The sequence below is a fragment of the Rhea pennata genome, chromosome 1, assembly GCF_028389875.1.
Source record: "Rhea pennata isolate bPtePen1 chromosome 1, bPtePen1.pri, whole genome shotgun sequence".
NCBI classification, from domain to species: Eukaryota; Metazoa; Chordata; class Aves; order Rheiformes; family Rheidae; genus Rhea; species Rhea pennata.
This window is the reverse complement of record NC_084663.1, coordinates 50,542,300-50,560,407: the sequence shown is the minus strand read 5'-3', so window position 1 is coordinate 50,560,407 and position 18,108 is coordinate 50,542,300. Positions and strand designations below refer to the sequence as shown.

Genomic DNA, 18,108 nt, shown 5'->3' with positions numbered 1-18,108 from the left:
ATGGCTGTTCTACTAGAATTCATCATGGTTTCTTCTGGGGATGCAGAGGAACTGATTGTCTAGCTCAGAAGCACATACCGATAGTAGAGAAATGCCTTACCAGTTTCCTGTGTAAAAGACAGTTTTGTCATGATGGTGTGGACAATCATGACATTGAATTCAATTGAATTTCCTGAGCTTCTGAACACAGCACATTAAGACCCCTGTTCAAACCAGTGAAAGAACTAGTGAATGTTTGTATGATACCTCCTGTATTTTTGTCAGCTCTTCAGTTGTTTTCTCTTTTTATCTGTGGCAATTATACTGAACATCCTAGATTTGATATTCTCACCCACTTTTTGTTTCGGTAATGTGGTACACTATGTTCTGACACAAGCAAAGTTATTTTTGATGCTTTAATTCTTCTTGCTTTTGTTCTTCCACAAAGGTGAGGATCACATGTGAGATACAGATTCCTCTGTAACATCTTTAGAGCAGGTGCTTCACAAATCAAATAAGTTGTGTGCATAAAAACATATTATGAACATCACTGTTCCAGAACAAGTATCCTGCATTCTGATGATGGACTATATACTTAATGCAGTTTTACAAAGGAGCCCATAGGCTCACATCTACAATAAATACAGTGAGGATTCACATGCTGCTGTAACAGTGTGGTTTTCTTTCTTGTGTAGTGATGAAAATTTAAAGCAAAAGCTTAGTTTAGAAACTAAAAGAGGCCAGGAGAGGGAAGCAGGTTAGGAGTGGGAGATGTGAACCAGCAGCACTGAGGTCTGGAATTCCCAGGCTCATCAGGCAACCTCCAGCTCACACATTGTAACCTGCTCTGTGTTACAACATTTAGCATGTGCCTATGTGGTAGTGCAGTGACAGCGTCTAAAGGCTGGTTTAAAATTGGGGCCTTGGCAGTACTGGCTTGATAACCACAGCTGCAGGGGTTCAGCATGCGTTGGAAATTTTCCCAAGAGAACTGGGTAACTACCTAGGCAGGCAGCTATGCTGCAAGGAGCAGCCAAATTACTATTACGGGGTACCTACATGCATCTCTGTAACAGGCAGTCTCCTGAGAACAGGATTAACACTGGTCAGCAAGCCAGCAGGTAGCCACCTAACCTGGGGAAGAGAAATAGTGAGTTGTGCAGGGAATCTTGCCTTCTGCCCTGCAAAAAGCTAGATGTCTCTTGACTTGTTGCTCCAAGATCTGACAACGAGCATGGTGATGGGCCTTCAAACTCAAAAGTCCTGGGAACCATCATACCTACCCATGATGTGTGAGCTTCCAGCTTCTTCCTTCTGTGCCTGATCTGCAGCATGTTCTATCCTCCTGGTTTTGGCCTCTTCCATTCTGTATGAAATGAGCTACTACTTGAAATGAAGTGTGAGCTTAACGCTGCAGGCTATAGCCTTACTGTTAAATCATTTGCCCTCAGCATCTGACTATGGTCAAGTAAAAACCATCTTGAGATGTTTCTACCCCCTGCTCTTACTTAGGCCTTGCTCCTGCAGGCTCCTGTGACTATGGGAGGCAGAGCAGTGGATGTCATTGCTGAAATGAGCCAAATTAAAAGCAGGCAAAAAAAAGCTTTATGTTTTGGTGGGATTTTTTAACATCAAAAGTCAGGACTGTGCCTTCTGCTGCAGATGCAGCAGTGGCAGCAGAGCCAAGGGAGCAGCAGCCTGCATAATAGCAAGACCATGCAGCTGGCCAGGAACTGCCTAAGCCAGCTATGACACTGAAGAATAACCACATCCTCTAACTGCAAACCTCCCACTAATTATACCCTTGGAGCATGCTCTGAAACAGCTACCGAATTAGATCAAGCTGCATAGACAAGCATGTGGTTTGAAATTCCCATCAGAGCTCATGCGTGACAGCAGACTTCCACTCAGGTCAGTAGTTTCAGGACAGTTAACAGCTGTTTCTGACCAGTAAGATTATTAGGGATTTACCTTGTTCAATCTTGGGCCATGAAAGGCATTTCAGTAATTAAATACTGACTCTGCCACCACACATGGCCATCAGACTGTTGAGGGCTATTGATACCTCAGTTCAAGTCCATCTTCCCTACTGGTTGCTGCCATGACAACCTGCTGTGTGAGAAACATAACAGCACAGTGTGAATGCAAGCAAAAATGTTTAACTTCTGTGTGTCTTTGCCCTGAAGGGCAACACTGTAGGGCCATGGGTACTGCTTTCTCTTCACCTCCACTTCTGGCAACAGCAGCCTTCAGCCCTTTCCTCCTTCCATCCTGCTTCAATGCATCATGCTTTGTCAAGCCTAGAGGAAGGTGCACTCCCTGCATGATGGCAGGTTACTTAATATGGCTCTTTCTAATAAATCTTACCTTGATCCAAATAGCTTCATCTATTGTTCTTTCAATGTGATAATTTTATAGATATAAAAATCTATGCATTTTTACTCATCTTCATTTCAGGAAATGGTCTTATTTCAAAAGAGATGCAATAAAAGCTATTTTTATCCACTGGAGACAAGGATAACTGATATGAAGAAATACCAAATAGGTAAGACTGTAAAGTTTATTTTTTAAAAAGGGCCGGTAAGATGAGCAGGCAAACAATTCATCAGTAAAATATAAGCTCAATTTGTTTGTTACCCTTTTGTAACTGAAATTTTCAATGTCTATTTGATTGTAATAGTTTCAAAATGACTGTCTTCTTTCAGTAACTGCTCATTATCCCACACTTCTCATTTTTATACACGATTTTTCCTTTAACTATAACATAGTTGATCAATGCCTGATGTCCCCCAAACTGGTAAATCAAGTGTTCCCACCTGAAAAGACAACAAAATGTTTAAGAACATAAAAGCAAGTCATATACCCAGTATATCCAGTTACTAAAATATGTTTAGCTGAACCATGGGAAAACACTATTCCGTGTTTACACGTTGATCTCTTGTTGCAATGCTATGTGAATACAGTGAGTTAATATACAAAACAGTAGAGAATTCCTTCCATAAAATAAACAGGTATTATCCTTAGATAATTTTTAGTTAGGTGCAGATTATTTCTAGTATTAGCCCTAGAAGTCTTTGGCTTTATTTTCCACTGGAGTGATTAATACTTAAGGAGAAAGAAAGTGGGTCTAAGATGTTAGCACTGTCCCTTTTTTGCAGATGAAAATAATTTCAAAATGCAAATAATTCACTAACCTCTCCACTGTCCACAAGATGATGGAAAAAAATAAGTCCTTTATGTTAAATTACATTTCAAAGAAAGAAGACATACCTTGGTGAATTTATGATAATGAGATCCCCCTGCTTGCCAGTCTCTATGGAGCCATGTGTATCCGATTTTCCCAGAGCATAAGCTGCATTAATCGTGGAAGCTGCTAGTGCTTCATTCATTGACATCTTCATGTTTACACAGGCCAGATGCATCACCATAGGCTGAGAGGAAAGTCAAGTGAAAAACGTGAGTTACCAATAACACAAATAGATCTGTCTATGCCACAGTGCGGGACATCCCTAAGCACTCTCCTCCCACCTTGAGCAGCAGAAGTTGTCCTGTGTGACACAAATCTTGTGTATTCCAAAAAGAGAACTGTGAAATCAGGAATCTTGTAAGCCTTTTTTCTAAGACTCTCAAGTACATATGAAGAATCATACCCCTTCGGGTTTCAGAAATTCTGGCAAAAAAACTGCCAAGCCACATAAATAAGCATTTTCAATAGTCTAAGCCAGGCACACAGCTCTTTGTTGGAGATGAAGAATGTTTTAAGTGTGCAAGTTCTATCCACAGGTTGTATGTCATATGTATTAGGAATAGCTTACCATTGAAAAACAGTATGCATTAGGATTAAAATCACTGCCAAGAGCAACTATAACTCCTTCTTTTAACATTTTCCTAGCTTGAGGCTGCTTCAGTCTGGTGGGAAAGAGACACTTGTCAGTACAATCCATTTAGCTATTACAGAATGAATTACAAGAGCAAAAGTCATTACCGAGTTTAGCTACATTCAGTTTAACTAATCATTTTGGAGACAAAAGGCCAAATTCTGGTCATGGCTATCTACCTACCCACCCCATTGACTGCATAAATGGAAACTGTGATCCAGTGCTTTTGCAGTAATTGTGTTGTGGTGGTATCAACTCTCAAGCATCAGGCCCCAGGCCAATGCCATTATGGTATCTATCAAGCCCTCAACTAGCTAAGGATTTACAGCATGAAAATAATCTTTTCTCAAAAAAGTAATTTTCTAGTCCTTATACCTTCAAAGACAGACTTCCAAATACGAAAACTGGCATAACCAAAACAATGTTCTTTTCCTCCTATTGTGGGCAATTTGAAACAGTTATGCAAGACTACGAATTTACTTCATATACATCAAAAGATTTTTCTCACTTAGCAATGTTAACACAAAAGGTATCCTCACTAGCTTAACAATTAGGTATAACACAAAAGCTTAATTCTCCCATTGACTTTTATACAAACAACCCAGTGAGGTTCTGTAACTTTATGTTAGCACAGGAATCTATCTTCAGAGACCTAACCTTCAGTCTGTAACTAAAATCCCCTTACAGCATGAGCATTATGTCCCCAGTTTACATTATTTGGTAGTTAGAAAGTACCTTTGTTGTAATCCCCAACCGAGGATCCTATGAACACTTATATTTACAATCAACTTCAGTACATGCAATAGCCTTTTCAAAATTGCTCAGCCAGTGGGTAAAGCTGGGTGATTAAGTGTTTGCGAGGCTGACTGCCAGCCTTAGGAAAGACACTTTCTTAGAAATTTTAGATATAGTTGCTGTAAAGCCAACAGCAACAAACATAGTTTTTGGAAATGAAACAATATAACAATAAAAATGAAAAATTTGGGGCTAGCAGAGCATCTGCTGCTCCTAGAAGTTTTGAAGGCACTGCAGTTAATATTAAAGAACAATACACATGCTCTCAAGTGCCTACATCTGATACAAGACAATCCTCTTGCTATAAAGACTTCTTAGTAGATTTATGAGACTATACTATGCAGTCCATCCATAATATGATCCCCTGGAGGTTAACTATATTTGGAAAGACTGGTCCAAAGAGCTGTTCCCAGTTCTTACGCATCTCCCCAGCCTCTGTTCTTCCCTGTTGCCCTCTGCTGCCGAGTTCCTTGGGAGTACTGCAAGCAACTGTTAACCACAGCCAAAATTAGAGTGGGGTTACCACTCTATTGGGGTGAGCAAGTCCTCAGTTGCACTCTCTGGCCTAGTTCTGGTCATCACGTGAAGCCCTAGCTACCACTGATATTCTTAAATGCAGTGAATGTTGTAGGGGTGGGACCTCTCAAGGTCTGAGTTTTCACAATTAGCACTGAAGTAGCAGGGGAAAGCCAGCATCTCTACTCTCGACCACCTCACAGCATGGGCAACTTTCACTCATATTTGGTATTTCTCAGTGTTTGATCCTTTATTACTTCTTGTATTTCTTGTATCTGAAATAGTTTCTTAATTTTTAGAGCACAGTAGAATGGAAGGCCTGTGTTCAACAAATAGTGATCTGAACACTAGAACAAATTAGAATTCATTTCCTATGGTTGCTGATTATCTCATACCAAGTCTTATCCTGAGGTTAGAAAGTTTCCACCACACAGATTCTCTGGTGTGTAACATGTGAATTCAGCTGTGGAAAAGACTGCAGTCTAAGTGTGTTGCTGTTGTCTCACCTTTATGTCCTTGTCTAATGTAAATTTGCAGGACCATAAATTAACTTTGAGATCTCTATTCCAGTGCCAGATTTAGTTACAATTAGTCAATGGGTTCACAGCACTGGGGCAGGATACTAACAACTGACCACAAACACAAGCACAGATGTAAAAGTGAACACAACCAGTGTGACGCAATTGCACAAGCCTTGATTCATCAGCAAGCCAGGCTAACTGAAAATAACCAAATCCAAAACAATTCAAGAATCTTGTTTTCACAGAAAGATAGATACTACTGGTTTGTGATCTTCACCATTTTGTTGGCTTAGTTTTGGCGTTATGGGTAAGGAGGTGGTCTGCTTATGCTTATCTAAAATATTGGGATGTGGAAAATATAGTGTTCTTAAGGAAATGCCACTGTTGCCTGGGTAAAATCAGATGAAATTTAGAAATAACTAAAATATTATTAAATATTATTAAATGTTAATTGTTATCCACAACCTTTACATTATCTTCTTAAATAAATACCTGATGAGCATCTTAGTCTGTCATAAGGGTTAAATTTTGATGTTGACTGAACCACTCCAGATCTCCTTTGAGGTATCTCAGAAATAGAGTATTGTCTTACTTTGGAGGAGCTCTACCAGAAAAAAGACATACGCAGGCCCATTCAGCTCTTTGTAGGCATGACTGTCTTCACTGATCTAGTCTTAAGTTTCAAGCCTATATTTTTACATTAAAAGACACTAAAATGATAAACACGTTCTTGCTGTTACAAAAAGTCTGTAGTTTTCCTCCAGTACAGTGGCCTTACCTTAGCATGTAGGCAGTGGTTGGTAAAAGGACAGCTGCACACTTAGCTCGTGCCATTGCAGTGATACCTTCATCACTAACTTCTTCCAGGTGGCTGATAGCCTGGGCTCCTAGTTCAGCTCCAAGCTAAGCAAATTGTCAAGAAAATTACTCACGGCTATCAGCTGAATCATTAAAGTAATATTGTTATCAAGTGATTAGAGGAGACAATTCATCATTTATGTAAAATATACTAAAACAAAAATCACAAAGAATGCTTGGAAGAATAAATGAAATGCAGAGACAAAATATTTGTCAATTTACTGCAGCAAAAACTAATCACAAAAAGGTATTAACCATCCAATAGAGTGGAAGTACACCATCAAAGGAGTATTTAAGCGATGAACAACATGCAAACTGTGGGACAGCTATGAATAAAACTAATACCAACTTCTGTTTATGAAGTATCCAGCAGAAGAGGGTTGATAAAACAGACACTAGCTGCAGAATAAATGCTGAAACTTTGCCTATTATGGTGAAGCACCAAAAAGGATTTTATGATCAATTAAGGTTTCATTTTTCAAACACAGCAGAGAATCACTTGAGCAGACCCCACAGACAGGCAATGATCAAATGATGGTGAAACATAGACCAGACAGAATTTCTTTAATAAGAAGACAGTTGTGAGCCTATTCTTGACTAACTATTCTTGACCTGTGTGTTTGCTTAGCATGCATCTTATTTGGTGCTGCTAAGAGTACATTTAATGAAAATGGTTTTTTTCAGATTGGATATAAACCATTTTTTGTCATTCTTCAGTTCATGGATATCCATCTTTCCCATCTGCATCACATGTAGAAGATAAGCAAAGTCAATGTTTGATTAGGCAGGGCATGTTAGTCATAAAGGTCAATGATTCTATGTCCTTAACTCCAAAACTGCACAATGGCTGCACTTCTCTATCATCTATGAATGGTCTATTTTATAAAGTCTTAGAAAAGAAAACCTTGGTTTTGAAAACTGCAATTATTCCAAAGATTCAGCTCTCACAAAAGTAAACCACAAGCAAAAATGGCTTAACTGAACAACTGAACGTTAAGAAAGTAGTACCTCAGCAGATTTCATCGGATGGAGTTCATCACCATGGAAGTTAATCAGTAACCCTATATCTTTTCCAGCTTGAAGAATTCTTCTAGTAGAATCCAGATCAAAGACTCCCTTCTCACAGAATACATCTATGTTGTTGACACGTATTTCACCACTTAGTTTGAGTTCTTTCAGTTTAGGGAGATGGTTATTGATAATGTCATCTGTGGCTTCAGCAGCAGTTTTTCCTCTAATGAAAAGAAAATGTTATAGAGCCATAAGAATAACATCTTTGAAATCTGGCAAGTATTCAAATCACGTATGCAATAACTAGATTATTTAGAAAATCATATAAATACAAATCACTCAAAAATCTTAGTATGTACCAAAACCAGTTATATTTATCTTTTTCTCTTTTTTAATAAAAAGCTTTTGTTGACAGTATTCTGGAGTATTTCCAGGTCACATAATTTTGCTTCAATCATTGCCTTGATTTTAATCCTAGATTATCATTTAATTTTTAAAACAAAAATTAAAAACTATTGTAATTCACATACACTCAAACATGACTTACTTTCCCTTCAAAAATTATATTATACTATATACTCTTTAAAAGGTTGGCTTCTTTAGATGCTAACCAATAGATATGACATTTTAAAACAAATTCTTCTGCATTCCTATTTATTTAGTTGGACCTACCTATACTGTATCCTAAAACACAACTATTTAAAATGTGTAAATCATTATTGAGATATTTTAAATAGTATTGATGGAATATTTTTATACAAATATCAAAGCTCAAAAGGGATGTGCAGCACAAATTATTATTTTAAATTTACCTCCACTCCTCCTTCTGTGACACGGTGCAGAGTGATTGCTAAGTAACAGTTTTTAAATCAAAAGGGCCTCCTGAAATTAGATCTGCTAAGGTCAAAAACATTTATGACCCCCTTATTACACAATGATAGGCCAGTAAATGCCTTTGAAAGAGAGAACAACCCCAAATTACATAGCAGTTATTATTCTGTACTTTTAAAATCTAAAGATGAGTGAGATACTGAAGCTAAGTGTCTGTGACATCTCAATTCTCATTTCAGGCACCATAAAAAACCAGCACAGACCAACATCACGTGAGTGCCATACGTGGGTGAGTTTGGAGTTTTACAGTGACAAGGAGCCCACGTTTGCTCTGATTTACAAATGAGGCTGTGCAGTTAAAAACCAAATCAGAACCTGTCGTAATTGCCTTTCTTTTGTTCATCTTGCACTGAAATAGTCATTGGGGTTACTGTCTGCAAGTTTTAAGGTAGGAAGCATTTGTCTTTTGGTTTTTGTTTTTTGCTTTTTTTAATGAGTGGCAATAGAAGAAAACTCAGACTGCTCTAAATACAGCCGCCATATTTTTCTTTAGGACTGCTCAGACTAAAATAGCCTGCACTCTTTGGGACATACTTCAGTGAAGTACTGCCTGTTACCAATACACTCTATTGTAGACCCACAGAGTAATTTTAGTCTGAAGAACCTCTGGAGGTCATTTGGGTCCGGCCTCCAGTGCAAAGCAGAGACAACTTAGATCACATATCAATGGTGCCTTCTAGAAGCAGATAATCAATCTAAGTTGCTATGAACCTAGAAATCAGGAACAGGTGCACACAGAAATTCTCAAAATCTGCCCAAACTAAATTTCCAAACTGGGGGAAGAAAATGACTAGTGCTGGCAAATTTGAAGGCAGGCTCCTCTTAAGAGACTCCAGACACTGATGCTTTATAAAAAACACCACCTACTGCAAGACTTGGTAATGCTCAAGAGGTGACAGCTTTATCAATTAAATGAACTTTCTGGTGATGCTTCTGCTGTGAGCAACCAAACTTGCAATAATAAGTTAACCCCAAGTGTAAGAAGCTGGCAAGCAAATGGCTTAGCAAGAAGTTACAGAACTGTTTTGCCAGCAGCACCAGGAGGTTCTAAAGGAGCATTTTCCATAAGCAAATGTAACATTGTTCTTTTATTCTGTGTTAAATAAAAAGACTGTAAAATGATTTAAGGTTATCAAGATTTGTGGTAATAAATTTGTATGACTATGATCACCGCAAAATTATTACAAGAGTACTAGACTCTTTATGGCTATCTTGTCAAGAATTGCAATTAATTACCTACAGCAAAAGAGCGCATTACTTTTTAAACCTACATAAATCAAGAAGATTTAAGTAAAAAAAAATTTTAAGTCAATCTTAATCTTTTAAGTGTATGATTTATGCATAACTGAGTAACAGAGCAATTTTACAGTATATAATGATGGAAGAAAATTGGCACAAGCACATGTGACTTGGAAGGTAGCTGTTTAACAACTCCCAGAATTCACAAGATCATCATCTTACTGCATATGAATGCTAAAAAACAGCAACTCCTAGCCCCAAACCCGTGGGCAACACAGGTTGCCTTTGAGATTCTCCAGTTACTGAAGCTGCAGGAAATGAAGATGTTAAACTTGAGCTCACCAAAGCACAATACTATTATCAGCATGTTACTTGCCCAAATGCTCATGAGCTAGCAAAGGTGGGAGATCACTGCTCTGAACAGTCTGTCCTTAGGTTAAGGAAGAATTGGAAATTCAGGACCATGTAATGCTCTAGACATTAGTATACTAAAGAAAACAAAAGAGGATTTAAGAGACCCCAAACCAGGAAACATGGGTAATTCAGTATTTTCTCAGTCATTTCCTCAAATGCTCAAATACCTTTTCTCTTGATTCATAAAACTGTATCTTCACTACCTATACTTTATTATGTTCAACTTTCATCACTGGAGAGGAAACACAGCAGAGAATGAGACAGTACACTTGTCTACTTAACATGTAAAATTTGACATATTCGTACATCCTGTTACCTGTGATTTATTTTATTTTGGTGGAAAAAAAAAAAAAAAAAAGATTAATTACTAAGCACTTTGGGGGAAGAGGAAAGCACTAAGAAATGTATATGGTTTTGGTTTAAAACTAGAGTTTTATTTTACCACTAAATCCTCCAAACTCTAATTAAAACTTCTTGAAATAACTATTTGGCATTTTCAGCTTTAGTTACTTTAACCATCTTCCAATTATTGAAGATGATACAGAATTTTTTGAATAATTATATTAACAAAAGACATTTTACATTCAAAAAAATGCCACTAAGGTAGGATAATTACATTACAACTAAATTTATTCTGGTCAAGTATTCCTGAATGTCAGAAGAGGTAGTTTTTCGGTGTATGCCTTTTTTTTTCTTTTATATGAACACCTCTTTAAAGCATTGCTACAGTATCCCTGTGAATGTTATGCTTGTTTCCATCTTACATGCCTGGTTTTGAGGCAGCCTGCTGCTTAGTTCATCAAAATGCCTGTTTTGTGCACACTTACCTATCCAGAACTCATAAAATTCTGTTTAACCTTAATTCTTTCATACAATGAAATCTTATTACCTGATGAGGTTATTCCTGTCATTGCAAAAAATGCCAAAGCAGGAAAGACTCATCAGGCCACTTGTGATTAAGTGCATTTACTTTACACTTATCTTTGGCTTATACCATAAAATGCATGTAACTCCTCAGAAGCACAGTTGTTTGCTAAAACATATAAGGATTAAATGCAGTGATTTTTTTTCTATTAGCTGATCAAAATAAAAATCTGAAGCAGAGTGTAATTTCCAAGGCTAGTGGCAAATCCAAGCAAAAGAACTTACTGAAAAGGAAACCCTGGAATCAGCATTATATTCAGTGAAAGAGTAACTGTACAGGTTACTTGTCATCTGGAGGCATGATTCAGTGTTAAGCTTATGTTGGCATTTCGTAGTCGTTAAGTGATGTTCCCTCTCTTCCTTTAAATTAAGATTTAGGATAATCCTTCATAAATGATCACTATTGTTTCAAATTCACTTTGTTATACTTTAGAAGGGTTGGGCAGAAGAAACCTTCCTGAAAATAATAGCAAAATTTTAATGAAAAGCTGTAACATTTAAAAAGAGCAAGACAAGTCATATTACTTTGGAACAGAATGAGCTCCACAGTACGTTGATGAAATGCCAATATCCATGGATCGCTTAGCTCGTTCAATCACTCTGAGCATTTTAAGTTCTGTTTCTAAATTTAAGCCATATCCACTCTTGCATTCTACCAAAGTAGATCCTGCTTGGCACATACGTTCCAGTCGATGTTTGAAAGTATTGAATAGCTCTTCTTCGGTGGCTTTCTGAGTGTGTTCCACAGTAAAATGTATTCCTCCTCCAGCCTGATGAATTTCCATATATGAAGCACCTGCCAGCTTAAAGAAAAAAAAAAATAGAAAACCAATTAGCTGTTAAATGCAAATTTTCTATCCCAGGGATTCTGGGATGCTGGAAAGCACCTTTGGGGGCTCTGCAGTGGAGAGAAAAAGATGACAGAAAGAATCCCCATTAATTCCCTGCTTTCATTTCCATCTCCCCTCCATTTAAGTGAAGAAAGGATGCAAGCTGCTACATAAATAGGATTATTCTAAAGATTTTCTTCCCCTGAGCCCAGAGGGAAAACTCATCTCTAGCTTAAAAATTCACTGCAGGGAGGAGAGAGGCAGCGGGACAACTTTAAGATTATGATAGCAATAGAAGGTGACACTCCAGTATTGGCCTCCATGAATGCAGAAATAAACCAAGTCTCACTGCAAAGGCTGCAGAGATACTCCTCTTTCAGCATCCCAGCCTTCAAAAAATCATCTCTTCCCTCTCAGGTACACTATCTAACAGAAATTATATTGTTTTCTACAGATGAAAACCAGGAACAATAGAAAGTATAAATGCATAAAAAAAAATGAGAAAAATGCAGCTTTTTAATTTTATGATGTTACCTTCATTGCAAACTCATGAACTCTGTCACCAGCCCACACTGGATGTGTATGTGCATCTACAAGCCCTTAAAAAAAAAGAAAAAAAAAAGAACACCAAAGCAAACGTATACTCAAGTTAGCTCATTGTGCAAAAGAAAAGCTTACGAATACAGAAGCAAATTCATGAGATAGCAGAGGTTCCCTTGTACTGCCTCTACTGCTTGAAAAGAAAGCAAATACCAAAGCCAAAAACCTAGGACTTTCTTTAAAGGCTACTCATTTTCTTTTAGTTGTATTTTTAAGCGTATTTTCATCTCTACGTAAATACATCAGTTTCTTTTGGGTTTTTTTGATTAAATTTTTGAAGAAGAAGAGAACTGATAAACTACAAACTTTGAAATAGTTCATTAGTTTATGTTCTTTGAAAAAGCAAAGTGCTTAAGCTGAACGTGGTAGTCTAGCACTTACTCTGGCAATAGTCCACTGACTCTATGGGGAGGTTTTTCTGAGAGCTGTGAAACCAGCAGCACTGAATGCCAGCATCCATTTCAGGTGAAACAGATGCCTAGCAGCTAACATACTAACAATACCTGCAAAATTTGTAAAATAAAAACAGAGCAAGTGTATTGCATTTTAATCAGGTAATTTTCAGAATATGATAGTGACTTAAAATCCTGCATTGGCCTTTTGTCCCCAACTGGCTGTGGGCAGGACAGAGAGATTAAGCTCCACAGCTGAACTGCAGATGGATAGAAAGAGAACAGAAGACATGCAAGTCTTAAAGTCATTCAGAGGGCCAGCTACATTACACTGTGACCTGTGCTACAGGTGAGCAGGTGTAAGATGAAATAAGAGGAGACAGAGCTCCCGTGCGTAGCCAGAGAACCAGCCAGAGCGCTGCAATTTTATCCTTAAAACACGCCTGATAGGGAAACTACTGTGTTCTCCCCCTCCCCAAAACAAGATAGGACTGTTTTAAAAAAAATGGTAATATATTAGTTAGAAGGGTCTTTCATAGTGTTTTACAAAGACAGATGAGTGTGAGATTGGTGGCTTGATTCAGTTTCTCAAGCAGGCCAACTCAGTGACAAAAGGCTGGAAAAGATCAGAATGGTAAACGGTGACTGAAATGCTTATTTAAAAAAGCACTAGAGACGGTCAAGAAAGCTGTCTCGAGACCTCAGGATTGCTCAGATATATGGCTGGTTTCAAAAGTGTATTTAGTTGCCTAAATTCAGTGTAGATGTTTAACATCCCACTAATTTCACCTAGATTTTAGGTTCCTTTGCACCCTTTTTGGACCTGGCTTTGAAACTTGTCTAGTTTGAAACGGGCTTGGGCTAGCAAGACAAGTAGCATAGCTCATCAGAAATGCCTTTGCACATGGTAGCAAAAAACTGCCACTGTCTTGTTATTTAATGTAAGCTACCGCTTTATCAAACCAGTACTGAATACAGAGGGATAAGAGCTGAGGAACTTTTAATGCACAGATACTCTGTCTCTAAGCTCTCCTAGTCATTTTCCCTCGGGTCATTATGAAAAAAATACACCTACCTGGTAGTACACACTTTCCAGAGCAGTCAATTACGCTTTCAAATGATGCTCCTGAAAACTGATTGCGAATATCATCTGCCTGGCCCACAGCTTTTATATAACCATCTCTGTAAACAAGAGACAATGAACAAAAGACGCGTGCATTTGGCGATGGCCGTTTGCTGAGCTTTTAAACAGAGCTCCCGAGGCAAAAACACTATAAAAGAGCAGATAGGGATCTCAGGAATTGTTAGCAGGACTGAAGGTGCACACAGGTATTGGCTTGTTAACTTTATGGATGCAAAGAAAATGACAGGAAAATGCTATGCATTTCAAACTGTTTGCAGTAACTTTTGCCTTGTCCTCTGCTTTGATGCCTTAGGATGATACCTTGATGCCCTTTTGTTCCAATTTCTGCTAGATAGTAATTTTACTCTCTTGGGGAGAACATACATACAGGATTCCTTCAGCAAGGATCCGCAGGGCATTCGTGTCCTCAAGAAAACGCCACTGTCCATGCTAGGCTCCACTGCCGACATCTGAATCATACTTTGCCATAGAGTTGAATCTATCTGGGGTCGATTTTCAGTAAGAATTTTCTTAGAGTGGAACTTGAGGGTTGTACAGGGAATCTGAGACTGCACTGGATAGATCACCTCTGGACATGTGTGGAGCTCCACCTCACCTACCCCAGAGAAACTTCCCAGAGCTCAGGTGACACCGCTGTTCCTTAAGCCTTTTCTTTCCTCAGTTCTTTTTAAGTCACTGGAATAATAATTGGGAGTCATCACGGGTAGCTCACTGCAGACATCTCTATGCTACACAGTGGAATTTTTAAGAGGCAGATATACAATCACAGTTTCAGCATTTGAAAATGGGAGAGAAAAGAAGCAGAGACATAGATTATTAACTATAATTTTATTAATTACTAAATAATTTATATGATTGTTGTTAGTTCATGACAATGCAAATAAAGTAAAGCAGAGATGGAAAAAGATCCAGAAGATGGTAAGACTTAAGATCAACAACATGCTGGAACCTATCTTTAAGAGGCTAGCAATGTAAAATATAGGAAAAAAATCATAATTTTGATAAATTATCAAAATTGTTAGCAGGACTGAAGGTGCACACAGGCATTGGCTTGTTAACTTTATGGATGCAAAGAAAATGATAGGAAAATGCTATGCATTTCAAACTGTCTGCAGTAACTTTTGCCTTGTCCTCTGCTTTGATGCAGATAATAGATAAATTATCATAAGATAAATTATCAAAATTATGAAAGCATATTTCAGTGAATCATTTTTATCATGTTGCACATACCAAAAAAGACCAAGTATATCGTACATAAACCAGAAGAAAAATCAGCACACTGCAGCGATTAAATAAGATTAAAAACAAACAAACAAAAATATCTAGTCATACAGAGGCAGATCTACATGTTTTGCTCTGGTACTGAAATCCAGGAGTTGAACAAGCCGCAGCAAAGAAGCCAGTAACATCCTTTAAGACACTTCTGTCTTCCACAAAAAACTGCTATTAGCTGAATATCCCCAGTAGGTAATATCATAAGTTTTTCAGCACACTCACTAGCCAGGTACTGCTGGCGAAAAACATCCCCTGTTCAGTTTATGCAGTGAGATGTGCTGTGGTCTCTATGCCAAACGCTTCTAAAGAGCCCTGCAAAAAGTTTTCAGGTATTAAAATACCTATAAACTGCTGTTCAAATACTACAGGGATGTAGGCAAAAATCAGAACACAGACCAGTGAGCGCAGTTTAATTAGCAATAAACACTAGCCACAAGGCTAAAAGGCAGGTTAATAACGTTAAAGGCAGATTTTCACCCTGGCAAACATCACTGTAGCTGTGGCAGCAATAAACCCTCTGACCACTGACTTATAAAGTAAAATACCTCTGTCCTTGCTGCGTTCTGCTGTCACATCTTTAAACACACAATTAGATAAATAGATATATCCATTACAGTATATATAGATTTGCTTACAGGAGTTTCACATATATTTAAGCTCAGCCGTCCCGCCGCCCTGGCTTTTGCCCGCAGTGCGCAGGCAGCAGCCCCCGCCACCCCGTACTCCCGCACCCGCCTAACGGCAGCCCCAACGGCCCCGAGCCGAAGCCGGAGCCGCACCGCCGCCCGCACCTGCCCACCACCAGGCTGGCGTGGCGCAGCACGGCCAGCCGCTCCGCGCCCGCCTGCAGCAGGTACTTCTCTCCGCGGCCGCAGACGAGCACCAGCTGCTGGGCGTTTTCCAGCAGCAGCCGGTACTCGCCCGCCGCCGCCGCCATCGCCGCGGCCGCACTCGATGCCCCCCGTGGCACCAAATGGCGGCGGGCGGCGCGGGGGCGGCTGCGCCTCCCCGGGGCGGCGCGGGAAATGGCGCCTCCCAGCCTCGCCGGTGCCGCCGTTGGCGCTTGAGGGGATTTCGGGCTGGATAAGCGAATCTGGCGCTCGGCGGCTTGGCTGGCTGAGCGATACTGCCTGTCTGGGGTGGCATCAGCCGCCAGTTGGGCTGATTTAGACGCTCAAGTGGGGATTTTGGGGGGGGGGACCCTGTAGTCCCACTGCCCCCACCTGGGGATCGCCCTTTGCTAAGAAAACTGGGCGGCTGCCAGCTCCGCTCCAGGAGGGAGCCCGAGCCCCATTGGCCTCCCTCCGCCTCGCCGCTGGGCTCAGGCCTCCGGGAAGCTCTGGCCGGTCGTTTGCAGCGTGGCCCCCCTCGCCACACAGGCCTCCAGCATATTCGGGCAGGTATACCCCATAGCAATTTGTCTTCATGGCCTGTGACCCCACGGTCAAGGTTAGAGGTGGAGAGTTTGGGAAGAAAAACTCTCAACGGGGCATTTTGGTTGTCTTCTCCCTTCCAATGCGCCTAGTGAGGATGGGGCTGCGGTAATCCCCTGCTGAATCCCCAAGTCAGCAGAATTTCTGGCTGTTCTCCCGTTGCCTATGATCGTATCTTTCTGTTAACAAGGGCTGGGCTCTTGTAATGCTTCTTCAGAGGCGGTTCCTCAAATACCCATCTGGGGGTTAGAATTGACACTGGACACCTTCCCTGTGTGCTAGGATTTTTTTTTTTTTTTTTTTTTGGAAAGGAAATCAATTTATATTGCTTTTAACACGCTTATGTGTATGTGCGTGCATATATTCCTGTTCACCAGAAACAGAGGAATAGGTTGGCTCTTTAATTAGCCTTTCTGGTATAGGCATCTCTTCAAATGAGGCAAATATGCAGCTAAACCCCAGTATTTTACTGATTACATTTCAAAGCAGATCTGAAAAGTCAGTGAAAATGTGATAGTGTTGGGTATACTCGTGTGATACTGCTCCACTCTCTCAGTACTGCCCTATGATACAATCTTTATTCTAAATATTTCTTGCTTACAATCTTTATTCTAAATATTTCTTGCTATGCGTGCAAAGGATTAGCAAACAAGGTGGTAGATGGTGCTTTACTGCTTCCAAGAGTTCCTCCTGCTTATTTTGGCTTTCTCCAGCAGTACCACAGTAAGTAACGAAAACCGAAATTAAAGAGGAACATTGCAACAAAGTCATTGCAAGGGCAGAAAGATACTGCATGGGGGGATGCATAAGCAACAGAGATCATGTGAGGTCCAGTGTGTTGGGAATGAAACACAACATGCTATGGTGGAACTTGGCCCTCACCAGAGCAGTCTTGCCAACAAAAACAATGGAGAAAGGATGATGCAGCCAGAGCAGAAGGGAGCACACCCACCGCACCTTGTATGCGGTCGGATGGCAATAAAAAGATCTACAGTGGGGACTGAGCAGCTTCACTGTGGCCCTGTCTTATGGTAGTTTAAATACTGCAAAATATTCTTCCTTTTATTCACAAATATTTTAGGGCGAATGTTCAACAAGCTGCTGTTTTTGCCCTTGAGAGAGCAAGTGAACATTAAATTACAGCCGCTATGTGCATATCCCCATACTTATTTGCATGCCTGGCTATTCAGTTTTGTGAGCAAGGACTAGAAGTCCAACTGGTCTCATTTATGTTTCTCACGCCTACACTTTTCTTGTCTTTTGTCTATTTCAGCGATTCCAGAGAGAATTTTGAAGAACAAAGATGACTTCTGCAGCTTTATTTTCAGTGATCCAATCTCGGTCTCCAGTCACTCGTAAAATTAGTTTTGGTAAAAGGGATAAAAAAGGAAAGATAAATTCTATGTTT

General features: G+C 39.6%; 1 protein-coding gene across 1 annotated transcript; it reads right to left on the bottom strand.

Annotated features, from left to right (window-relative positions):
* Positions 1-2,680: 2,680 nt before the first annotated feature.
* AMDHD1 (amidohydrolase domain containing 1) lies at positions 2,681-16,204 on the bottom strand. Its single transcript, XM_062571968.1, has 9 exons — positions 16,059-16,204; positions 13,924-14,030; positions 12,391-12,455; positions 11,552-11,829; positions 7,556-7,781; positions 6,468-6,592; positions 3,795-3,888; positions 3,250-3,410; positions 2,681-2,795 (listed from the first exon to the last, which is right to left on the bottom strand). Exons 1-9 carry the CDS (start codon positions 16,202-16,204, stop codon positions 2,681-2,683), a joined length of 1,317 nt encoding a protein of 438 aa, XP_062427952.1.
* Between the last annotated feature and the right edge of the window lie 1,904 nt (positions 16,205-18,108).